Raw genomic sequence first — 25992 nt, forward strand, 5'->3', positions numbered from 1 at the left:
AGCCTGTGTTTTTTTCCACTAGATCATGTTGCTTCTCCCAAGTCATCAGCCAATGCCACTTCCTGTAGGGAAGGAAGCTCTCATAGCCTCCATTTCTGGCAGCCAGCTGTAGGGTGACTCCTGGGAAGATTTTCCCCAAGACTTTTCTACAGCTTTCCAACCTCCGTTTCACTTCTCTCCACTTCCTTCCTTTTCCTTCGTTGGTTTTTCCTCCTCTGTTTTCTTGTTCTTGAAAAATAAAGTCATAATTGAACCTGGACTGATGAAGAGAAGAAGAAGAATTGGAATTATTCATCCTTGAGAAGAGCAAGTTGGGGATTAGCTTAATAATGGTTTTCATGCTTTTTGAAGATTATTTTGGAGGAAAATAGTCAGGTCTTCTCCCTCTCCACTAGAATAGACTAGATAAAGGGAAATGGGGTTGAAACAGCTGCAGGGGAGATTTTGGGTTTACCTCTTCCTCACAAGTTGGTAAAGCCTCGGGTCCGACTCGATAGGTTGCCTGAATGGCTTTCCTGCAGATCTCTTCAAACTGAAGACCAGCTTGCCATCAGTCAGGAATAATCATTTGAGGGAGTGCCACCCCTGCAGCCTTTCTCTTCAGCCTTCACCTCTGCAGCCTTCCCAGATTCAATTATTCTGAGTTATTTGTCCATCTCCTTTCTTTTTCTAGTGTGCACCATGTGTGTTCCTTCCCTCTTCCCTTTTCTCTCCTTTCCTCTCTGTCCCCTCCCTCCCTGCCTTTTCTTCAGTTCTCTGTTTGTTTCCCTCTCCCGCTCACTCTCACCCTGCTTAACAGGCCTTCTTTAGGTTCCCTTTAGTTTTTTCCCATAGTTCCTAGCTCCCTACCAGAAACCATTTGGCAAGTTTTTGTTCAGAGGAAAAAATCAGGTAGATTTCTTCCCACCCTGCTCCTGTTTCTGCAGTGGTTCAGAGAATGACAGCGTTGGTCTACCCAACTCTGCATGATGATAGCATTCATCATGACCAAGTATTGAAATGCAAAGCTCTCGCCTGCCTTTCTGGTCCATTCACTGAAAGATTTCCTGTAGGTCATCTGACACCCGTCTGTCCTCACACTGTGGCTGAGTCAACAGGTCTGACTGAGTCCAGCACCATGGAGGTGACCGTCTCTGGGTGTGCCAACTCAGACGCTAGGTAACTACGCTGGTGCCCAGCCCCAAATTGCTGATCATACATTTCCGAATCCTCCATTCTTTCTTGCCAATTTTTCCCTCTAGGTGTGCTCACAGAAGAATTGTCATCCTTTCTATCTTTTTTCTCCCTCTTGTTAAACCTTACCTCTTGGGGCTGTAGCTAATTTACAGCATCCTGTTTAGGGCAGAGATTTTCCTTCTATCTTTCCCTGCCATCAGACATTGCCACATTTGCCAACCAAAATGACTTTGTACCAGAAATGGTCACTGGGCAAAATCCAGAGTTGTGTTTGTGAGGCAGAAGCAACACGAGTCCCAAATATCGAATTTTAGAGTCCTTCATCCTAAAGTTTGGTCCTTTGGAAATGACACATTGAAATATTAAAGATATTTAAATCTGTTGAACCATAGGAACAAAAACAATTCCAAGGCCCTGAATATGGCAGTGAAAGCCCATTTTGATTGGCCTCAATTGTGGATCATTAAACCTCGAAGCCTGGGAAGGAATCAAAGGTAGCTCAAGGTCACTTATCAATGCCACCCTTCTTGACTTACCCAGTGGGTCGCATTTAGCCACGTCGGAGGCTGGTTCTGCCCAATGCTACTCATTGGCACAAATGAACACTTTGAAATATTTACACCACTTAAATGTCTCTTGAGTCAGAGCAGAGAGTGGAGGCTCGGAAGTTTAGAACTTTGTGGGTTTGATAAACAGTGTAAGAAAGTCTGGAGAATTTGCCTCTGCCAGAGTTGGGATGTGAAGTTGTATAAGGGAAAAAGTGCATCATGGCTAAGGCCCCCCCCCCCGACCCCCAAAGTGAGGTGCCAAAATGGTGGTCGAAGGTGGTGGGCCCCCTCCATAGGCCATCTTGTAGTTTCACACTTTGTAGTCTCTCCTGGGAAAGTTTTCGTTTGGACTGTACTGTGGAAATGAGTTATCTCAAGAAGGACAAGGAAAATGGAGGGCAATATGTGAGAGATAAGTAATTAAGAGGGTCTTGGTTTATTAAGAGGAGAATTCCTAAAAGCTGAATCTTCCCTATAGTTAGGACGTAGCCGTCCTCAACTGTCACCCCCACCACTTCCTCCCTGCAGGATTGGGAGTCCGGTCCCAATTCACTTGTTGAGCCTGGTGTATGGGAAGGACAGCCCCAGCTTCTGCTACCGCTCCCAATGCACCCGGACACCAGAGCCAAAGGTGAGATCAGCCTTCCACCCAGCCCTGCAGACCACTGGGAACATTGGAATCCCCCACAGATCCTGAAGAGACATCCAGCCGGTGGGGGATGAGATACAGGGCCTCCATCTTGGCTCCACCTCCAGCCACTTTGCAACTAGGGAAGCAGCATGGCCTTAGTAAATAGAGCATGCGCTTAGGAGTCAGAGGGAGCTGGGTTCTAATCTCAGCTTTACCAGCAGTCTGCTGTGGGACCTTGGGCAAGTCACTTAACTTCTCTATGGCTCCGTTGCCTCATCTGTAAAATGGGGATGAAGACCAGAGCCCCATGTGGGACAGGGACTCTGTCCAACCTTATTAGCTTGTATCTACCCCAGCATTTAGAATAGTGCTTGACACATAGTCAAGAAGTCAGAGAAGCGGCGTGGTTCAGTGGAAAGAGCACGGGCTTTGGAGTCAGAGGTCATGAGTTTGAATCCCAGCTCTGCCACTTGTCAGCTGTGTGACCGTGGGCGAGTCACTTAACTTCTCTGTGCCTCAGTTGCCTCATCTGCAAAATGGGGATTAAGACTGTGAGCCCCACATGGGACAACCTGACTCCCCTATGTCTACCCCAGCGCTTAGAACAGTGCTCTGCACATAGTAAACGCTTAACAAATACCAACATAGTAAGCAGTTAACAAGTACCATTATTATTAATAATAACTCTAATCTTGCCCAAGAAACTTTGGGGCTGAAGCTAATGGCTTTGACCCTAGGGACTGATTCCCTCCCACACCCCAACCCCTATCTTCACTCTCCCGTGGATTCCAGGTGTGAATGGGAAGGATAGGGAATTTGACAGGCTCTGACCCTAGGGACTGATTCCCTCCCACCCCCCAACCCCCATCTTCATTCTCCCATGGATTTCAGGTATGAATGGGAAGGTCAGGGAATGTAGATTCTGCTGAGAGGTTCCAGGGGCAGATTACAAGGGCAAGGCTAGTCCCAGGCTACTATGGAAACCAGAATAACAAACACATCCCTTCTCTGAAGGAGTCATTGACCACAAGGGGAAGAGCAGCTTTGCCTGCAGAATTCAACCCCCTGAATCATCACATGATTCCAATTTCATAATGTTATTTTTCTGTTTGTAAAGGTCTTTGAAATTAATAGCCGATACACATGTAGGAGTTTAACATGGGGGGAAACATGAGTTAATCCTCCCACTCTGTAGAGCTTGGTCAGACCCATATTAGAACTGCATCCCTAACTTTAAACATTATGATTTAAGGGAACTAAAAATGGTGAAAGGAAGCAAGGTTAGCACAGGTTTAGCCTGTCTGGAGAGGTGAAAGGAATTGGGATTACTGTCTAAGGAGAAGAGAAGACTGAGAAATGAGGGCTGAAGGCTTAGAGAATAAGATTGGAAGCAGCGTGGCCTAGTGGCTGGAGCCTGGGAGTCAGAAGGACCTGGGTTCTAATTCTGGCTCTGCCACTTGTCTGCTGTGTGACCTTGGGCAAGTCAGTTAACTTATCTGTGCCTCAGTTACCTCATCTGTAAAATGGGGGATTCAGACTGTGTGCCCTATGTGAGACAGGGACTGTGTCCAACTCAGTTACCCTGTATCCACCCCAGTGTTTTTAACAGTGCCTGGCTTATAGTAAGCACTAAACAAATACCATAAAAGAGCTGCTAAACTTCCAGAGAGAAAAGAATTGGTAAATTGGTAAACTTGGGGGGAAAGCATTAAAATACTCATTTATCACCCCTGCTAAGGAATTTGTCCCACTCTAGGCTCCTTGAAGGCAGGGATCACGCTTTTAATTCTCAATAGGAGTTCAACAAATTCTGTTTATTTGATTGATTTAGAGTCTAAAGAGATGGATTTGTGGCGGCGTCATCCAGCCGGTTAAGTTTCAAAGGCTAAGTAATCATTCAGCCAGCTTTGACAGAGATGAGGTAGGAGATTGATTTAGATCTCAGAGTGATGTCCTTTCTCTTCCATTGGAATGTCAAATTCGGGTCAGGTTTTGGATGATGAAGCTCACAGGGAGGCATATTGCCATCTGCATGCAGTGGTATTACCATCGTGCAGATGACATCTGCCCATTTAAGGCTTAGTCCTTTTACTTTGTTTCCTAAACAAAGACACCTACAAACACACACACACACACACAGAGACTCATTGTCTCCAGTGGCATCAACAGTGTTTCTCCAGAACCTTTGCGATCTTGGATAAATTGAAGGAGGAGGTTCTTAAGGATGACTGTCACAGCCAGTTGATTTCAAGCCATTCTCCAGTAAATTCAGTCCCTGCTCTGGTTTTTTACTAGCTGATGATGTATTGTCCTTTGACAGTCCCTTGTGAGCACGAAAACTGAAAGGTCATCATCTTTCCTCCTGAGTTCTCCATCACTGTCAATAACTCTACTCTTTCCCAGGATAGCCATGCTCCTAACCAGAGTCACCTTTGCACTTTTCTCTCAATCTGCCACAGACATTCAGTGTGTCACTACATCCTCCTGATTCTTCCTCTGTTCTGTCTACATTCCCAAAGCCACAAGTCTAGCCCAGGTTCTATTTGCCTGGATTATTATTACTATTATTAATAATAATATAGTATTAAGCTCTTACTTTGATACAAGCTAATCAGGTTGGACATAGTCCCTTTCCCACATGGGGCTCACAGTCTTAATCCCCATTTTTACAAATGAGGAAACTGAGGCTCAGAGCAGTGAAGTGACCTGCCCAAATTCACCCAGCAGCCAAGGGGAGCCGGGATTGGAATCCACATCCTTCTGACTCCCAGGCCCGGTCTCTATCCAATAGGCCATGCTGCTTATTTCCATATTTATCTCTCTGCTTCTCTCTACTCCCATTCTAAACAATGAATGTGGCCTAGTGGAAAGAGATTAAAAGGTCAGCTCGGTCTGTGGTAATAAGCCATCACTTGCCCAACTGATTCAGGACCAGGGCTTATAGAGGAGGGGGGATGTGGACCAGGAAGAGGAAGCCTCTTTGACCTATGACTCAATCCTACCCTCACTTCATCCCTCACTTGCACCCAGAAGGTGAGTGGTTATGATGTCATTTCTTACCCAACTGTCTTACATCCATACTCATATTTCCTTTTAATCTATCTTCCCAAAGTAGTCCCTTTGATGTCCTAATCATTGCTAGACTGTGAGCCCATTGTTAGGTAGGGATTGTCTCTATTTGTTGCCTGATTGTACTTTCCAAGCGCTTAGTAGAGTGCTCTGCACACAGTAAGCCCTCAATAAATATGAATGAATGAATGAATTGTTATTCTTCTGGCTGCCAGTTTAAGTACATTCACACTCTCCATTCTTCTGTAATGGGGGTTTTCATGACATATTTTGGAAAGAACACTATTAGGGAACTAGGGATGATTTAGCCAACAGTGCCCGTCAGTCCAGGGTAGAATGTGATGCAGTCTCAGAAAAAATGTTTATGTATATGCATGCAGCATCAGTCAAGGCGATCACGGTGTAATGTCAGTTTTCCTAGAGGTGAGTTCGTCAGTAGCAAAAATCCCCAGATTACAGGGGAAGACAGTACAAATGCAGTATACAAAGGGGTATTGAGGCCTCGGTTTGTCTGACAGATATTCCCGATTTATGCCGACACATAGCTGATGTCGTTTCCTACAAATGCTTGTCACCCGAAAGGATTGAGTTGTAGTTGCTGAGACCTCTCCATGACTTCTGGGGTCCACAGGTGAAAGAGTTCCCTCCCTAAAACCTTGGTTCACCCATTGCACTGGTTTTAGTTGGTGCAGATCTCCCCATTTTGCTTGAGCAGAGTTCTTCCGTGAAGCATCTGTAACAGTATACTCTCTAGAATTTCCCCTAAAAGGAGTTGTTCCTGAGACCCTGATACTAAGGTGTGCGTGAGTCCTGGTGATCAATCAATCAGTTATGTTTATTGAGTACTTAATGTATGCAGAGCACTGTACGAAGCGCTTGGGAGAGCTTAGTTCCCCTCCCACACCGCGATTCTCTGAGTTAACTCAAAAAGGAGCTCCCCTGGGGTTCCCAGTGCCTTTAAAAAGCTGAAAATGTGCAAAGTTATTAAGGCATTCCAAAACTCACCTCACCTACCTCCTAGCATGTTTTGCTTCCAGCTGCTACCCTGCTAGTAGCTTTGATCATCTCCAGAAGCTTCTGGAACCCCAAGGGAAGAATATTCCTCAGGGGCACAATATGTCCCAGCAAAAAATTTGTGCTTCTCCAAATGAGTGCAGAAGGATGAACCAGTCATATTCTCCTATTATCTCTTGGAAATGTGTATTCTTTTTCTTTTTGAAGAAAAATGGAATGAAAGATTGTTTAGCTCCGCTTAATCTGATCTCCTCTTCCTGGTTAGGACCTTCAGAAAATAAGATTGGGTCTCAGTGCTCCATTAATGATTATGGATCCTAGGACCAGTCTTTGATACCCAGTTGATTCATACATAGAAAAAGCTGTCAGATATTCTAAGCATGTGTTGAACAGATGGGAAGGGAAAGAAAAATCTGTTTGGAAAATGTTGAAATAAACATAACCAGACTAACGTCGCAGAATGATGGTTATTAAATAGCCTATCAGAAGCTGTCATGACCCTTCGAGGAAGAGCTGGAATTGTCTCCTTTACATACCTTAAAGCCCTTAACACAAAATATTGTCACAGAGAAGTCTCAAGTTTTCAGTTATGTTCACCTCCCTGTCAGTCATCCACTAGAGAGAACAAGCTGCTGTGTGGTGTTGGATGCAAAAAGAAAAAAGGAGGTTTGTATACATTTCCTGACCGAGTTAAAGTGGAATTTGGTCATTGGTCTTGTAGAAAAAGTGCTTGATTGTCTCTCAGCTGGGAAGCCGTATTCTTGGAGTCTGTCTGTCTCTCCCTCTTTTTCTCTGTGTGTGTGTGTGTGTATATGTATCTTTAACCCCCGCACCCCTGACCCCGAGATGGAGAAGGAACACAGTCGTTCACAAACCCCTGTCTACAGCTGCATAAGCCAGTATTACCAGAGCAGGACTGGCAGTGGTGATGAATAAAACGAGCTTTATTGCTTTTTCTCAGAGCCCATTCTGCCCTCTATGGGCCCAGGAAGCACAGGGAAGCAGGGAGTCAGTTGTTGCTGTCTCCTTAAAAAAGAAAGCGGCCTTTGATGGCAGAGCCGGTAGGATCAGATCCGGTAATTGTGAAAAAGTGCCTACCTTCCCACCATCTACATTTTTCTTGCCTGTGGGGAACTTTCCAGTCTGCCAAAGTGACTGGGGAACTTGTTACTTCCAAGACTAATATTATTACAAATCAATAATTCCTCATTAGAATAATAAAATAGCATATCACAGTAAGCAGGGTTTTCTTGTGTCTGACATTTGAAACAGGGCTGGGTAGCGCCTACTTTAGAACTGGATTCTCTCGGGTAGAAATACTTAGTGGCGGGATTCAATTTGCTCCGGAAATACTAATTGCATCATTTTTAGTACGACGTTTAGAGGTTTGTGTATTGGTTTCCAGTTAGCGGGTGGGGAAGGGATGGAGAAGAGGAAAGAGCCCCAGAAATGAAACTTCCTCAAAAAGTATTGCTGGTGAATTGCTGACTCTTTACTATTTGTCAGAAAGGTTAATGTCCACCTCAAAGCAGGCCCCAGGGGAATAATATCCCTCAGGGGCACAAGAGTCAGAAGGACCTGGGTTCTATTCCTGGCTCCTCCACTTGGGCAAGTCACTTCACTTCTCAGTACCTGTTACTACATCTGTAAAATGGGTATTATAGTAATAATAATGATGGCATTTGTTAAGCGCTATGTGCCAAGCACTATTTAAGTGCTGGGGTAGATACAAGGTAAGAAGATTGTCTCACGTGGGGCTCACAGTTTTAATCCCCCTTTTCCAGATGAGTAACTGAGGCAAAGAGAAGTTAAATGACTTGCCCAAAGTCACACAGCTGACAGGTGGCGGAGGCGGGATTAGAACCCACGACCTCTGACTCCCAAACCCGTGCTCTCTCCACTAAACCATGCTGCTTCTCACATGTATTATGTATTATGACTGTGAGCCCCTTGTGGGACTGATTACCTTGTATCTACCCCAGCGCTTAGAACGGTGCCTGGCGCATAATAAGCACTTAACAAATACCATAAAATAGGCCCTCCCTGTGGCCAATGGGCAGACTCACTGTGTCCATTCTAGTCTCATTCCACACACCCACTGTGCTCTTGCCCCCGTCGAGGTCATTTCCAGACCCCTAGGTGCAGGAGCCAGGTAAGGGAGCTCACCTGCCCGGGATCCACCAAAACCTTACTCCATCCCTGTGAATTAGTGCTGACATGGTGGGAGCATGGGAAGCAGCATAGCCTTGTGGAAAAAGCATGGGCCTGGGAGTCAGGGGACCTGAGTTTGAATTCTGCATCTGCCACTTGCCTGCTGGGGGACCTTGGGCAAGTCACTTAACATCTCTCCATGCCTCAGTTTCCTCAACTGCCACGTGGGGATTCAGTAGCTGTTCTGTCTCCTACTTACTTAAGCCGTAAGCCCCGTGTGGGATGGGGACGATGTCCAACCTGACTAGTATCTACCCCAGTGCTTAGAACATTGCTTGACACATAGTAAGCGCTCAACAAATGCTACGGGGGGGGGGGGGGAAGGAGCCTGCCACTACGCCAGGGAAATGAATATCTGTAACCCCAAAAGGTGAATTGGCCCCCATACTCAAGACAAAAAAAACACCCCTTGTTGAGTGTGAATCTCCTCCTCCATATCCCACCTTTCCCTTGCTGGACGGAGATGGTCATTTGGAATCTACATTAACCTCTCAGCCACTAGAGGTCCATTTGGAATGCGGTTATGATGCCGTAGTGAGCTAGTCGTATCTGACGGTGAGAAACGAACCCTGCAGCTGCTGGAGAAGCCCGTGGGTCGGAGCCAGCCACGGGCTCCGTTTCAGCCGAGCAAGACCGATGCACCTAGGATCTGTGCAGGAAAAGCAGGTGCCAGCCTTGGCCGACCAGTTGGAAAGAAGCGAGGCCACTCCAGTGGGTATTCATTAGATGGTTTTGGAATCCTCAGCTGTTTAAGTTTCTCTCTATAAAAAGCCAGGATTGTCATCTCCCTTTGCCTGTGCAGTACACTGTGTAAGCACTAGCTCAGACATGCCTCTCCGGGCGAAGCAGGCTTGGAAGGGAACACCTGAGCCCCAATTTCCCAGCAGGGTGCAGGAAGCTGGGCGGCCCCAGAAAGAAAGCCGGTCTGGATTGGTGGTCAGGCAGGGGGAAAGTAGGCCGTGATGTTGGGGGAAGTTGGGCAGAGAGCCAGCCAGGGCTTAGAGCGCTGCCCGGGAAGAGGGAGTCAGGTCAGGAAGCCTTGGGGAGAGGGGACCCAGATGAGAGCAAAGGGAAGCCAAATGGCATAAAGAATAGAGCCCGCGCCTGGGAGTCGGAAGGTCGTGAGTTCTAATTCCGGCTCCTCCACTTGTCTGATGTGTGACCTTGGGCAAGTCACTTCACTTCTCTGTGCCTCGGTTACTTCATCTCTGTAAAATGAGAATTGAGACTGTGAGCCCCACATGGGACATGGGCTGTGTCCAACCCGATTTGCTTCTGTTCATTCATTCAATAGTATTTATTGTGCGCTTACTATGTACAGAGCACTGTACTAAGTGCTTGGAATGTACAATTTGGCAACAGATAGAGACAATCCCTGCCCAATGACGGGGGTCACAGTCTAAACGACTATCCACCCAAGCACTTAGTAGAGGCCCTGGCACATAGTAAGTGCTTAACAAATACCAAAATTATTATTACCGTGCTCTGCCCACAGTAAGTCAGGAATAAATATGATTTTTTTGAAAAGGAGCATGAGGAGGAGTATGGAGACAAAAGTAGGGGTGGGAGGACAGGCAGATGGACACAGAGGTAGAGAAGAAGAGAAATGGAGACCGCTACAGAATTGAGGGCCAAAAAGAATGCCGAGGAAGACGATAGGGGGAGGATTGAAGGAAGAGAGAGAAGGAACAAACAGGAAGTAAAGTACAGTCTAGCTCCAACCTTGGCAGAGACCAGGGATTTTAACTAAAGCTACAGCAGTTCTAAGCCCGCTAGTTACCACCTCTTCCACCAGCAGCGATGTCTCCTCCTTTCCCTTGCCTCCTGCCTCTGAGAATTTTGAATAGTGCAGAAGTGTTCATGGCTGCTTCTAGACATCGTCAACCCTCGGAAATAATATAGCACCTTATCAAACCTAGACATCTCGCTTTGAACATTGTCTTTAATGGAGGCTGAATTCTTGGAATAACATTCCTAGATGTTGAGTGGCCAATTGTTTTGTTGTTGTTTTTTTAGAAAGCATTGTTGTCTTTTGTTCTTAGTCTGGCAACTGCAGAATTCAACTTTTTTTCTGGCCCCTTTCCCACCTCATTCCAAATTCTTTGATAGACAGTTGTCAGAAGGGGCCATGTTTAATTTTCACCTGGGTATTCCCCCTCCCCCCCACCCCCCGGTTAGTATAGCACCCTGCACAAACTGCTTCATAAACACCAAAACTGCTACTACTACTTTGATGAGTCTAAGGGATTCATTCATTCAGTCATATTTATTGAGCGCTTACAGTGTGTAAAGCACTGAACCAAGTGGTTGGGAGAATCCAATATAACGATAGGGATCTCTAGGATCTTCTTCAAGAGCTACCTGCAGGTGTGTGAAATAGAAAGGTCACGAGTGTTACTTCTGTACAGTTTGTATATTTTTTACATTATTTTCAAGGCTGGCTTTCATGTAAAAGCGTTACTTATTACGGTTACCGATTTCTTGATTTTTTTTTTTGTTTCTCTTTACCCACCCTCTTCTCCCGGATATTAGAAATGGAGCAGAGGAAGCAGCTTGCCAGGAAAAAAAGACAGGGAGTGGCAGAGGGCCCCGAAAACTTTTGCTGGGTCACTAATGGCCCACAGGTCAGCGTCTAGAGAAAGTGAGAGGTTAGACACTGGCTGCTGAGTGCCTTCGTAAGCAAGAATAAAAGGGGGCATCTAGGGCTGGTTTGAAAAGCTGCCGACCCTGCGAATTTCATTTTCTCTGAAATGTGCAGCAGAGTTCAGCATCTTCTGCCTAGGGCAGTCGTGTTTTTTAGAGAGAAGCTTTCACTTTGCAAAACCATTTTTGCCTAACCTAAGCCCCTAATGAATGTGAGGAGGGGATTGAGCTGTGTGAGCAAGAATGAGCAATCCTACTTCCAGGCCTGCTCCCACTCTGTCACTTCGAAGTGACTACGCCCATCCGACTGACCAAGAGTATTCATTCAATAGTATTTATTGAGCGCTTACTATGTGTGTGCAGGGCACTGTACTAAGCGCTTGGAATGTACATAACGGCAGCGGATACAGACAGTCCCTGCCCATTGATGGGCCTACAGTCTAATCGGGGGAGACAGGCAAAAACAATATCAATAAATAGAATCAAGGGGATGTATATCTCATTAACAAAATAAATAAGGTAATTAAAATATATACAAATGAGCAGACGAGCACAGTGCTGGGGGGAAGGGAGGGGAGAGGAGCAGAGGGAAAGGGGGGGAAAAGGGGGCTTAGCTGAGGGGAGGTGAAGGGGGTGGAAGAGAGGCAGCAGAGTTTCCTGACATCCTCCAGGTGGGAGCTGTTGTTGATCAGATGTGGGTCTGTCGGGAAGGAATCCCATGGCAGTTTCTCTCCGGGAAACTGCCTTAGAGTCTGTTACATTGCATGCTCTCAAGCACTTAGTTCAGTACTCTGCGCCCACGAAGCGCTCAGTAAATAGAATGGGGAGAACCAGAATAAATAGAAAAAGCAGCATGGCTTAGTGGACAGAGCATGGGCCTTGGAAGTCAGAAGGACCTGGGTTCTAATCCCAACTCCTCCACTTGACTGCTGTGTGACCCTGGGCAAGTCACTTCTCTGGACCTCAGTTACCTCATCTGTAAAATGGGAATTAAGGGTGTGAGCCCCATGTGGGTCAGGGACTGTGTCCAACCTAATTAACTGGTATCGACCCCAGCTCTTAGAGCAGTGCTTGGCACAGAGTAAGCATTTAACAAGTACCATAATTATCATTATTATTATTATTATCATGGTGATTTCCTGACTGACTGTTGGTGTCTAAATCCCCTTTCACCAGTGAACTAAAGCGCCAGGTCACGTCGGCACTATTAAGAAACAGGGGGGAATCGGGGAACCAGCTGCAACTAGGTTCCTGCAGCGCAGACCCCAGATGAATTGGCTACCCTGATTCACCCTGCTAGGGAGCACCCCAAACTGCAGCAGGATGCAACATCTAACGTTTTAATAATCTGCATGAAGAAGATAGGTGCCCATTGTCTCACATGATGTCTGCTAAACTCTGCTGCATTGTACTCTCCCAGGTGCTTTCTACAGCGCTCTGCACATAATAGCAGCATGGTTCAGTGGTTAGAGCATAGGCTTGGGAGTCAGAAGGATCAGGGTTATAATCCCGGTTCCACCACATGTCTGCTGTGTGGTCTTGGGCAAGTCACGTAACTCCTCTGTGCCTTAGTACCCTCATCTGTAAAATGGGGATTAAGAGTGGGAGCCCCGTGTGGGACATGAACTGTGTCCAACCTGATTAATTTGTATCTACCTCAGTTTAGAACAGTGCTTGGCACATAGTAAGTGCTTAAGTAGCAAAATTATTTTTATTACTATTATAATTGCTCAATAAATAGCATTGATTGATGTAGGTGAAGCTTGTTTAGAGGCCGGGCATATGTGGCTGCCCGGTCAGAACTATTCTGATTAGAAGCAGCTGGCTTACACTTAGGCCAGATTTTGCCCATCCCTAGGATCTATATAGATATCTGCAGCTCTGGCTGGTTGATAAAATTTGAGAAGCAGCATGGCCTAGTGGATAGAGTAGAGGACTGGGAATCAGAAGGACCTGGGTTCTAATCCTGGCTCTGCCACTTTGGCTCCTATGTGACCTTGAGCAAGTCGCTTAACTTCTCTGTGCCTCAGTTCCCTCATGGAATTAAGACTCATTGCCCCATGTGGGGCAGGGACTTTGTCCAATCTGATTAACATGTCCCTACCCCAGCACTTATTACACTGCCTGGCACATAGTAAGTGCTATATAAATACCATAAAAACATGAGTTTACAGTCTAGAGGGGGCTCAGTAAATACCTTCATGATTACTAGGCACTCTGAAGAGTTGCAAAAAGGAAGCAACCAGTCCCTACCATCAAGGGACATAAAGAGGTGTTTGTATGCACGTGGGCCTCTTTCAAATCCCAAAACATGTCAATAAATGCAGATGAGAGAGACATAAAATATCAAAGTGATACTTAAAAAACACATGTAAACATGATATATGGAAATGAGCGCAGAGAGGTCCCTGGAGTCACCGGAGTGCTTGGAGCTAGGAAGGACAGAAATGTGAGGAGGGCCAGCTGAGGAAAGCTTGTTGGTAAATACACAGTCATCCCCAGCAGTGCAGGTGTGTTACTATCTTGTTTTCCCTCCACTGGATGAGACTGTTTAAATCCACTGTAGCAGGTTCTGTCCAGTTCACATTAGAGTGTGCGAGTCTCTGTTCATAACATGTTGTGATGCTTCCCTCAAATATCCCTTAATGAGATTTTTAAACTACCTTTGTATCAGGTAGATGCTGAAGCTCTCTCTGTGCAGGGTAATACAAAGATGCAGAAATATTTGTGACAGGGCACTTTATAAAACCTTCTGATTCCAGAGCCATGGTTTCATGATTTGAAATATAGATGGATATTTTTTGTAAGCCTCTACCAAACTGTGACCAGCCCTTGCCATTCCTACCTGGCTTCTGCTCATAATGTCCCCAAACATTAATAACCCTAAAAAGTGTAGGATCCATAGCAAACTCTCAGCTACTAAAATTCCCATTTGCTCACTGCCTAATTTCTTGAATAAGAACATCAGGAATTTTATCTGGGGTCAGACCAAGTGCCCATCCTCTCCAGCTTTAGTACAGTCGCAACTCTGGTCCAGGCACTTCTCCAAGGCTATGCTCGTTCATTCATTCATTCATTCATTCATTCAGGTTTGCAGGCTGGGTTGTAGTAGAAGAGTAGCAAGGTGAAGTAGAAGGGGGCAAGGTGATTGATTGCTTTGCGGGCAATGGTGAGTTTTTGTTTGATGTGGAGGTGGATGGGCAACCCCTGGAGTTTCTTGAGGAGTGAGGAAAAATGTCCTGAATGTTTCTGTAGAAAAATGATCCAGGCAGCAGAGTGAAGTATGTAGTGAAGTGGGGAGAGACAGGAGGTGGGTGGTCAGCGAGGAGGCTGATTCAGTAGTCGAGGCGGGATAAGATGAGTGATTGTATAAATGTGATAGCAGTTTGGATGGAGAGGACAGGGCAGATTTTTGCCATATCGTGAAAGTGGAACCGACAGGATTTAGTGATGGATTGAATGTGTGAGTTGAATAAGGTCCTGTAAATGCCTCAACCTTAGAAAGTGGAGCTGTGGGAGGGAGCCAGTGAGAGGGAAGTCAGGGGTGCGGTGGAGAGCAGGGATCACCTCAAAGAGCGCTGGGAACTGAGATCTTTGAAACTGGACTGTAAACTCATTGTGGGCAGTCTACCAACTCTGTTATATTGTACTCCCCCAAGCACTGAGTACAGTTCTCTACCTCAGGAAGCACTCGATAAATATGATTGATTGGGCAGAAGCTTGGAGGTTTAGTAAGAACAGTGCGGAAGGGCAACCGCTGACATCCCTAGTCACCCCCTGCTGATTCAGAAGCAACCCCCTATGCCGATTCAGAAGCAACCAGTGTACTTTACCTTACATTAATTTGTGAGTTATGGAATGAAGTGGCATCTTAAGGACTTACTAAAATATTCTTTGGAAAGATGTGCAGAGCCTAATACTTGTTTCAAGGGGTATCCCTTGCTTCAGATCCATTTTATTAATAAAAATAATAACTATGGTACTTGTTAAGAGCTGGGGTAGATACAAATTACTACTACTAATAATTTTGGTATTTGTTAAGCGCTTACCATGTGCCAAACACTTTTCTATGCACTGGGATAGATACAGGGTAATCAGGTTGTCCCACTTGGGGCTCACAGTCTTCATCCCCATTTTACAGATGAGGGAACTGAGGCACAGAGAAGTCAAGTGACTTGCCCACGGTCACACAGCTGACAAGTGGCGGAGCTGGGATTAGAACCCACGACCTCTGACTCCTAAGCCCGGGCTCTTTCCACTAAGCCACGCTACTTCTATTTCTACTTAATCAGGTTGGACACAGTCCCTGTCCCAGATGGGGCTAACGTTCTTAATCCCCATTTTACAGATGAGGTAACTGAGGCCCAGGGAAGTGAAGTGACTTGCCCAAGGTCACACAGCATTCATGTGGCGGAGCTGGGATTAAAACCCAGGTCCTTCTGATTACTAGGCCGGTGCTCCATCCACTAAGCTGTGCTTCTTCTCAATCATTCAGTCATATTTATTGAGTCCTTCCTGGGTGCAGAGCACTGTACTAAGTGATTGGAAAGTACAATACAGCGATAAAGAGAGACAATCCCTGCTTCTCTTGTGTTCTCCTTCCAGGTCCCTCATGTCTTAGGGGCCACTTCCAAGCCATGGGACTCAGCATCAGAAACCAAATCAGAGGGAGTTTGGAGGTTAAAAAATACCAGACGTAAAGATATCCGGTTCCGTATTAGGCCCGGGGAGGGGACGGACCCATTGAAAATTGGAATGTCTAGTATAAATTGGGCCAATTCCTGTCCTAATTGAAAATCAGGCAGGGGGAGAGGCAGCAGGCAGGTGAGCCATTTTAGAGGATGATCTCACGCATTCTCCAGCACCAGATGGAAATTTCCTATCCATGCTGGCTTTGGATCTAGAACTACATCAGCTACTTCCAGTCCAGTAGTCCACGTGTCTTTCTGTGAATGCGAAAGATTGTTGTCGCAGATGAGCTTCCCATTAAAGCTCCCTGGAATCAGAAGAGCCATTTTGGACCTTCTTGGGTGCTATCCTTGTAATAGGCAGGGGACAGGGCCACTAATGCCGTTATATCACACTCTCCCAAACACTTAGTACAGCGCTCTGTACCTAGTAAGCACTCAGTAATTTCCACTGATTGATTGGTTATTGTTGCAGTCCCTTAAGTTGCCCAATGAACGGAACTTCTGTAGGTAAACACTGTCCTCAGAGATTAGAAAGGATCAGAGCTGGTGGTGAAGTTCTGGAAAATAGTAAACTCTGGAAAGGAAATCCTAAACCTGGGAGTCAGAATGGGCCTGGGAGTTAGAAGGACCTGGATTCTAGTTTTGGCTCCACCTGCTGTGTGACCTTGGGCAAATCACTGAACATCTCTGTTCCTCGGTTACATCATCTGTAAAGTGGGGATTAAGACTGTGAGCCCCATGTGGGACTGGACTGCATCCAACCTGGTTGATTTGCTCCTATCTACCCCAGTGTTTAGTACAGTGCCTGACACATAGTAAGTGCTTAACCAGGACCATTAAAAAAACAACAAACCTGATTTCCCTGCCACCCTTTCACCAAGGTGAACACTCTTGTGCGTTGGGGTGACCACATGAACTTTTATGCTCTAGTCAAGTGTTTTTTGTTTATGTTGAAGTGGAGGAATAAGCACTTTTTCTCATTCCCTCATTTCATCTCAGATGTCAAGAAGGTTACTGAAGTCTACTGATTTGAAATTTGGGAAATTCCATTACTATCTGGTAAGCAGCGTGGCTTAGTGGAAAGAGTGTGGGCCTACGAGTCAGAGGACCTGGGTTCCAATCCCAGCGCTGCCATTTATTGCTGGGGGACCTTAGACAAGTCACTTAACTTCTTTGTGCCTCAGTTACCTCATCTCTACAATGAGGATTTGATACCTGTCATCCCTTCTACTTAGACTGTGAGCTCCATGTGGGACCTGATTATCTTGTATCTACCCCAGCACTTAGTAAAGTGGTTGGCATATAGTAAGAGCTTAAATGCCGTTACCATTATTATTATTATTGCTATTATTAATATTCACCAATTTTCCTTCAAATAGAGGGACTGACTCAAGTATTCTCCCTTTTCATGTGAGATCCAGGTACCTTGTTAATACCCCAGTAGGGTCAGCTAAGCAAACTGCTTTGTGTGTACTCTACTGTAAGATTAATTAACATGTGAACTGTGAGAGGGCAACATTGTCTGCTTAGTATAAATCTGCAGATTTCAGATTCCCAGGACGAGGGAGTCCCCAGTCCCCAGTACTCCAAAACCACTATCAGAAAACTAGGTTTGCAAATAACGGCCTCTCATTATGACCAGTATTTATCAAGCACTTGCTCTGGGCATTGTTCTAGGCATTGTGGGGAAAGTACTAAAGAAGGATAAAATAAGTGAGGAATTTCAGTCTAGTGGAAGAGATAGGACAGTTGAGCATTTATTGAGTGCTCACTATGTGCAGAGCATTATACTGAGCATTTAGGAGAGCACAGTACATTTGGTAGACACTATCCCTCTCCTCAGAGAGCTTATTACAGAATAATGACCTTAAAGATGCAAAATTAATAAGCAGCATTACAAGATGAAAGCGCAAGGAGTATAAAAACTCGGGTGCGTGTTTTTAATACTAATGTCAGAGGGTTGGATGGGATGACTGAGTGAGAAGGTGGGGAAGAAGGGCAGTTGATTGCAAAAGAGTTGGATTAGGAGGTGGATTTCTATAGAAGAGCTTCAGGGGTGGAGGGACACTGTTGTGTATTAGTCTCCCTGCAGAACTTAAATTTTGTTTCCTTTCTTAGGTGACCTGGTGTCTCGGGCAATGCATCACCTCCAGCCTCTCAACTCAAAGCAATATGGCAACGGCACCCCCATGCACCATAAGCAAGGGGCATTATATTGGGAACCAGAAGCCTTGTACACCCTCTGTTACTTTATGCACTGTCCCCAGATGGAATGGGAAAACCCGAACGTGGAACCTTCCAAGGTCACACTGCAGACTGAGAGGTAAGATTCCATCTGTTACAGATGTTGCCGAAATCCGTAATTCTCCAGGTCTACTGTATTTAGTTCATCTCGTCCGTCCCATAGAAGGGAGCCATTTTCTCAAAATGAATATACCTGTATTTGATGACTCTCGACCCAGGGTCTGTAAACGGTGACTCCCTCTGAATCTAGTTGAGCAGAGGGTCTCTCTCTGATGTTACTTAATCATGCTGAAATTTTGAGAGGAAGATTAGAGAAGCAGCTTGGCCAAGTGGAAAGAGCACGGGGCTGGCAACTGTAGGACTGGGTTCTAATTCCAGCTCCACCACTGGTCAGCTGTGTGACCTTGGACAGTTCACCTACTTTCTCTGTACCTCAATTTCCTCATCAGTAAAACGGGGATTAAATGTTACGACTTTCTATTTAGACCAAGAGCCCCATGAGGGAGAGGTACTCGGTCCAAACTGATAACTTTGTATCTACTCCAGCACATAGACCAATGCTTGGCACATAGTAAGCGCTTAACCAAAACCATAATTATTATTATTACCCCCTTCTCCTCTCCTTCTCTCCTCAAGGGTATATGCTGGTAGTGGGTGGCTTGAGATCCACTACCAGTGTATTGGCTGCATCTTGTTCAGGGAGGGATTGTGACAGCACATTTTCCAGTCAATCCTAAGTGTTTATCCTCTTCTCTCTGCCTCGCTCTTATTCTGTTGTCACCGTAAATGCTGATTTCAGTCATTCATGCAGGGATGACTTTTCTAACACAGAAATTGTAATAATAAGAGGTGCACATGATGTCCTTATCAGATCTCTTTACTGATTCACTGCATGGGCTGGGCTGGTAATATATGGCAAAACCCTGCTAAGGGAATCTAAACCCTAACTAGAAACTTTCCTAATTAGAGTAATGATAAAAGACACCAGCCCAGAATTCACTTGGTACACCAGATTCTCCCTTATTATTTTAATAATGGTAATAATAGAATTTGTTAAGCATTGTGTGCCAAGCACTGTTTTAAGTGCTGGGGTGGATACAAGATTATAAGATTGGACACAGTCCCCATCCTACCTTAAGTACCCAGTCCCCATCCTACCTTACAGTCTTACTCCCCATTTTACAGATGATGTAACTGAGGCACAGAGAAGTTAAGTGACCTTCCCAAGTTCACATAGTAGACATGTGGCAGAGCTGGGGTTAGAGCCCATGACCTGACTCTCAGACCCTTGTTCTGTCCACTGTGCCATGCTGCTTCGCATCGTCTCGGTCCCTCTCCCATTCTCAGTACAGCTAATGACATATCCGGAGAGACAGTGGAAAATGTAGAAAAGACTTTTAAAAAAAAAGTCTGTCCGATTTCCCCCCCTATCTTTTTTTGAAGTGCCTGATGCAGATATTTTCTTATTCACTGATGATGAGGATTATATAAAAGGGAAGCATCTGTATATTGTATTTGTTCAGTACTCTTTGAGACAATCTATTTTTACAGTGGAAGGCCAGTTTAGCAATTGGGGGGGGGGTCATATGGTAAAGTGCAAATTAAACACTCAGTGTTATGGCCAGAAGGTTAGTTCTGAAAAAGGATATTCCTCCTGTAACCTAGTCATGCATGATTAGTGGTCAGTGCCAGAAAACAGTAAAATAAAGGTAAAGTAAAAATACATCAAAATATTTCCATTTTGCCCCTGCTTTCTGGAGTCCTAACCTGGTAACCCACTAAAGACCTTAGGGAAATTGGCAGCTGGTATGCTCAATTTTTCCATAACAATAATAATATACTAATGGCATTTGTAAAATGCTTATTATGTACCAAGCACTGAACTAAGTAGTGGGGTAGATACAAGATAATCAGGTCAGACACAATCCCTGTCTCACACAGGGATTTATTTATATATATATATGTCTGTCTCCCCCTCTGGACTGTGAGCTTGTTGTGGCCAGGAACGTGTCTGTCTGTTGTTATACTGTACTCTTCCAAGCTCTTAGTACAGTGCTTTGCACATGGCAAGCGCTCAATAAATATGAATGAATGAATAGGGCTCCCAGTCTAATGGCAATGGAGAATAAGTACTGAAATGCCATTTTACAGATGAGGACATTGAGGTATAGAGAAGATCATTGACTTGCCCAAGGTCACACAGCAGGCAAATGGCAGAGCCACAGTGTGGGTTTTCATTGCATGTTTTAGAGAGGTGGTAATTAGGGATGATATGGAATGTTCTTCCGACAGTTTGGGTCTCTCTGGTTAGAACTGGATGTTGTGTTGGTAGGAACCGTTGAGCCATGCCCAAAGAGCTGACAAAAATACACACACAATTACACGAGTTTTCCTTACTAAGGAGTCAGTCCAGAATGCGAAGGCCTGAGATATAGGAGAAATGAGTGTATACTGTTTCAGGAATGTTTTTCTATCACTTTGTCTATTTTCAAGTTGCAGAATCTATTTCTTGCCCAGGTAGGGTTTATTCAGAAAAGTGAAATGGAGCATTGAGTGATTATTCGGGGAATTAGGAATGGGTAGACAAACTGAATCATTAAGGTTCCAAGACACACAACCCCGGTTGAACCTCGGTCGCCCTGAAGCTGACAGGGGTTCATAAAGCCTCCCATGGATTTGCCATTTCCTCCATTTCCAGCTCCATTTCCTCTCAACCCCCAAGGTCTCGTTGCCTAGCTGAGGGAAATCCCTTCTACCTCCAGCTTGTTGGGGGAGATTTGGCAGTCATCCAGAAAATTGGATCAGTTATGCAGCCAAAATGGGATAATAGAGGCTCCGAAATGGGTTTTGGGGGGGGTCTGCATTATGCCATTTAGCTGCATAGATTGATCCAATTAATGGAACAAAATCCTTATTTCACACTGAGCTGGGTTCACCCAATGTAAATTTTTCTCCGTACTCGTAAGAAATTTTGCAGAGTTTCATTCAGTCGTATTTTTTCATTGCCACATTTACTGAGTGCTTACTGTGTGCAGAGCACTGTACTAAGTGCTTGGGGGAAGTACACTACAACAATAAATGGACACATTCCCTGCCCACAACGATCTTACAGTCTAGAGGACCTTCCGACACTCCACCACTTCCAGTATAGGTGTGTTGCCCTACATGCAACAGTGCTGCTGGAATTGCAATAGAGCAAGTAATTTGTGTAGGAAGCACTCTATTTTCTAGAGGTTTCTGGTTCCAGAAGGAAATGTGGCTTTATGGGTGTCGTCCATCATATTTTAGCAAACTGTCGCGAACATCAGTGTACATCAGTGTTCCAAGATAATCATCCAGTGCTTGTCAAGTTCATTAATCCAGGTTGATAGGCGTCAGGACAATAATAATTATTATTATGGTATTTGTTAGGTGCTTACTATGTGCCAGGCACTGTACTAAGTGCTGATAGGCACAGTGAAGGAGAGGTCAGGCCCAAACACCTAGATGCTTGCAGTTCAAGAAAAAGAGGTGTTGGAAACCCAGATGGCCAGCTAATGCTAATTGCTAATGGTTCAGCAGTCCATTTCACTTTATCCAAGTAGACAAGTATGTTTTGATGTGAATAGCTGATGGAACAGGTGTGGGAGATCACATAAAATGCCCTGTGGAGATGGGGTGGGGGGAACATGCTGAGGAGAATAAAGATTAATAATAGAGGCGTTTCCTAACACCTAACTTTGATGGTTAAGTAGCGACCTACTGGAAGAGGAGAAAAGGTGCGATTGAGCTTAATGCAAAGAGCACAGACTTGGGAGTCAGAGGTCATGGGTTCTAATCCCAGCTCTGCCACTTGTCAGCTGCGTGACTTGGAACAAGTCACTAAAACTTCTCTGTGCCTCAGTTAGCTGATCTGGAAAATGGGGTTTAAGACTATGAGCTCCACGTGGGACAACCTGATTATCTTGTATCTATCCCAGCGCTTAGAAGAGTGCTTGGCACATAGTAAACACTTAACAACTACTATCATCATTATTACTATAAATGAGCTACTAGAAGGTTTCAGTCAGAGCACATGCTTTACCAGTTTCAGACTTCAGGATGTTGAAATGCCTCAATCCCCTAAGGGTCTCTCAAACAGGTGCTAACATTTTGGGGATGCACACAGACTTCTCTTTGATCAGAGGCTGTAAAATTGGAGCCCCTGTCCATTGTGGGGCTCACAGTCTTAATCCCCATTTTACAGATGATGGAACTGAGGCACCGAGACGTGAAGTGACTTACCCAGGGTTACACAGCAGACAAGTAGCGGAGTTGGGATTAGAACTCAGGTCCTCTGATTCCCAGGTCCAGGCTCGTTCTTCTAAGCCACGCTACTTCCTCTGCTGCTTTGTTGATTCTGTTGCTCATTTATTTGAAATCCATTACTACCATTATGCTGATCGCTCTACCCTCACCTAGATTGTGAGCCCCATGTTAGGCAAGCACTGTGTCTGATCTATTACATTCGTTTATACCTCCATGTTTAGCACAGTGCTTGGCACATATAGGAAGGACCTAATGAAGGCACTGTGTCTGATCTATGATATTTGCTTATACCTCCACGCTTAGCATAATGCTTGGCACATATAGAAAGCCCTGTCTCCCCCTCTAGACTTTAAGTTCATTGTGGGCAGGGAACATGACTGTTTAGTACAGATCTGTGCACACAGTAAGTGCTCAGTAAACATGGTGGACTGAGTGTCAAAGTAGGAGGGAAAAGGGGAATTTTATCTTCATTTTACAGGAAATTGAAGCACAGGCAAGTTAGGTGACTTGCCCAAGGTCACACAGCAGACAAGTGGCAGAGCTGGAATTAGAACCCTTATAGTAAAGAGATGGGAAGGGACCTCGAGATAATGGGCAGTCCGTAGTTAGAAGGAAGAATATCATGCACTGTTTTGATTTGGATGGAGTCTCCCTTCTTGATACTGCTGCACAAAGAAGACAGTCAACTGTATTTCTTGAGCACTTACTGTGTGCAGAGCTTGGGAAGGTATAATACAACTGTGTTGGTAGACACATTCTCTGCCCATTACCAGCCTACAGTCTAGAGGGATAATTGTGGTATTTGTTAAGTACTTATATGCCAAGGGCTGTTCTGAGCACTGGGGTAGATAAAAGATAATCAGGTCAGACACTGTTCCTGTCATACACTGGACTCAAAGTCTAAGTAGGAGGAGAAACAAGTATTTTATCCCCATTTTATAGAAGTGGAGACTGAGGCCAGATAAAGTGACTTGCCCAAGGTCATACAACAGGCAAGTCATGAAGCTGGGATTAGAATTCAAATCCTCTGACTCCCAGGGCCAAGCTTTTTCCTCTAGGCTATGCTGCTTTTCCTTAAAGCAATTAGTCGTGTCCCTTTTAGCCTAGTTCTTTTTCCTCTTTCTAGTTAACCCCTAGGCCATTTTGGCCTGGGTCAAGTAAGTTGGAATACTCTGTGCAATATTGCAACAGTACTTAAGTTGTTGGCACAGTAAATACACACTAGTACTTTAGTCTTCATTCACTGTGATCCGAGATTTTTGAATTGCAGGTAAAGATTTATCCTTAGGCCTTGCCTTTCTCTCTTTCCCATATTCAGGACAGACTCATTTCAGCCACTTGGGTCCTGGGCAAAAACCTCAGTACCTGGCTTTTGGGGTTTTTTTGGGGGAGGTGTTTTGGGTTTTTTTTTCATTTGCAGTGGAATGCTTGCTGACTGGTAATGGCTCAATAAAGGTTTTGAACCTATCAGTAAGAAATCAGGAGTGGTTTTTTTTTTTAAGAAATAATTTAACAATCCCCTCCCACTTTAAACTAAATACTGTACTTCATTGTAGAGGGTAAAGCCAGCGTGTCATGAGTTAGCAATCAGGGAATTCTGGGAGTTCAGAATATGCGTATATGGGTTATAGCAATTCAAAGCAAAACGGGCTGCAGAAAGGAAAAGTGCTCTCTGAGTTCAGTCTGCTTTTAGCTACCGACCATAAATGCCAAGTTTCCGCTCTTTTTTTATCCCTTCAGAAATAATGATATTGGCAGCTGCCAGCTGCACGCTGGATTTCACATGTTATGGAAAATTTGGGGGCAGTAATTTTTGTCACTCAGCTGTTAGTATATCTCAGTTGGGCTTCTGCCATGCACTGCCAAGCTAGGCCTGAAATATCTCTGCCTCTGACACTGTTTAAAATAACTTTATTCGATTGTGTCTTCTTTGTAGAAAAGCTTTCTGTATACTTGAGTTAGTAGTAATAATAATAATGGTATTAAGCGCTTACTATGAACACGGCACTATACTAAGTATACTATACTAAGTACTATATTATACGTAGGGGTAGATACAAGCTAATCAGTTTGGACAGTCTATGTCCCACATGGGACTCACAGTCTAAAGCCCAGTTTTACAGATGAGGGAAGCCCAGAGAAGTGAAATGAGTTGCCCAAGCTCACACAGCAAAGTGGTGGAGCTGCGATTAGAATCTAGGTCCCGCTGACTCCCAAGCCTGTGATCTATCCACTAGGCCATGCTGCTTCCCAACTTGCGGTAGTAATGACAGACATTTTCAGTTAAATGAGTTTAAATCGACCAAGAGCAACAGGATAGAAATGGAAGTTTCCTGCTCTTCTCCCCAGTTGACTAAGGGTCCACCCTCGACTCTGTTTTAGAATTCCTGCTTTTTGTGGCCTAAGCAGTGGACTCCCATGAGAGAACATTGCCCTCCCATTTACCGGGATATAAACCAGGAAGTGACCCAGTTGGCTGCTATGGAGTGGGATGCAGTTCTGAAGATAGCGTAGTTTCTCGTTCATTTCATTCACTTGTATTTATTAAGGACTTACGGTGTGCAGAACACTCAGCCCTAGTGCCAGAAGCACTTTCCTCATTTCCCCATGCCACAGTCAGGTTGCAGCAGAGGGGGAGGATGGGAAGTTTATGAGGCTGGGGCTGGAAGAGTGAAGTTCAAGGTGATAAGGAGACTTGGGCCCTGTGACATCTGTCCCCAGCCCAGATGGGAACTGTCGGAAAATGGATTGTCGTTGCTACTGAAGAGAGCATGAGAAGCCGCGTGGCTCAGTAGAAAGAGCACAGGCTTAAGAGTCAGAGGTCATGGGTTCTAATCCCACTCCACCACCTGTCAGCTGTGTGACTTTGGGCAAGTCACTTAACTTTTCAGTGCCTCAGTTACCTCATCTGTAAAATGGGGATTAAGACTGTGAACCTCACTTGGGACAACCTGATTACTCTGTGTCTACCCCAGTGCTTAGAACAGTGCTTGGCACATAATAATGCTTAACAAATACCATTATTATTATTATTATTTTTATTATTACTCTCCTTTTCTCCCTTTCTTTCCCTCTTTCTTTCCTGCTTTTATTCTATTCCCCTTTTTCCCCTTCCACTTCCTCCTTTTTTTCCTCCTCTCCATTTTTCTCCTTCCCTTCCCTTCTTCCCACTTGTCCCTTTCCCCCTTGTCCCTTTGTGCCGTGTCCTTTGGCCCTGGTCCCTTGGAGACCCCATCCCTGTCCTGCTTAAAGCGATCAGATTTCAGGATACCTCGAATCAAGCATCAAGAATTCTGTTCACAGCCCTAGGCTTAAGCACATGGTTCAGTAGCCGTCTGCTCACTCATCTCTGCTTGCCTGGATGATGTAGGGAGATCAGATTAGTGAAAATAGGAAATAGCCCATTTGCCTACGGCCTGAAAGAAATTAAACTGGGTCTAGTAAGAATCAGACTGTGGGTCTAATAGGGGTCTAATGG

At 45.0% G+C, this 25992-nt stretch overlaps 1 protein-coding gene across 2 annotated transcripts in view; it reads left to right on the forward strand.

Annotated features, from left to right (window-relative positions):
- BTBD11 (BTB domain containing 11) overlaps positions 1–25992 on the forward strand; it is a 267602-nt gene that overhangs the window by 185252 nt on the left and 56358 nt on the right. For both annotated transcript variants that reach the window (XM_039914090.1, XM_029078674.1), the window contains exon 5: positions 18102–18306. In XM_039914090.1, coding sequence (XP_039770024.1) covers positions 18102–18306 — 205 coding nt within the window. The remainder of the gene's footprint in view (positions 1–18101; positions 18307–25992) is intronic.

This window comes from Ornithorhynchus anatinus, chromosome 14, assembly GCF_004115215.2.
Source record: "Ornithorhynchus anatinus isolate Pmale09 chromosome 14, mOrnAna1.pri.v4, whole genome shotgun sequence".
Lineage (NCBI taxonomy): Eukaryota > Metazoa > Chordata > Mammalia > Monotremata > Ornithorhynchidae > Ornithorhynchus > Ornithorhynchus anatinus.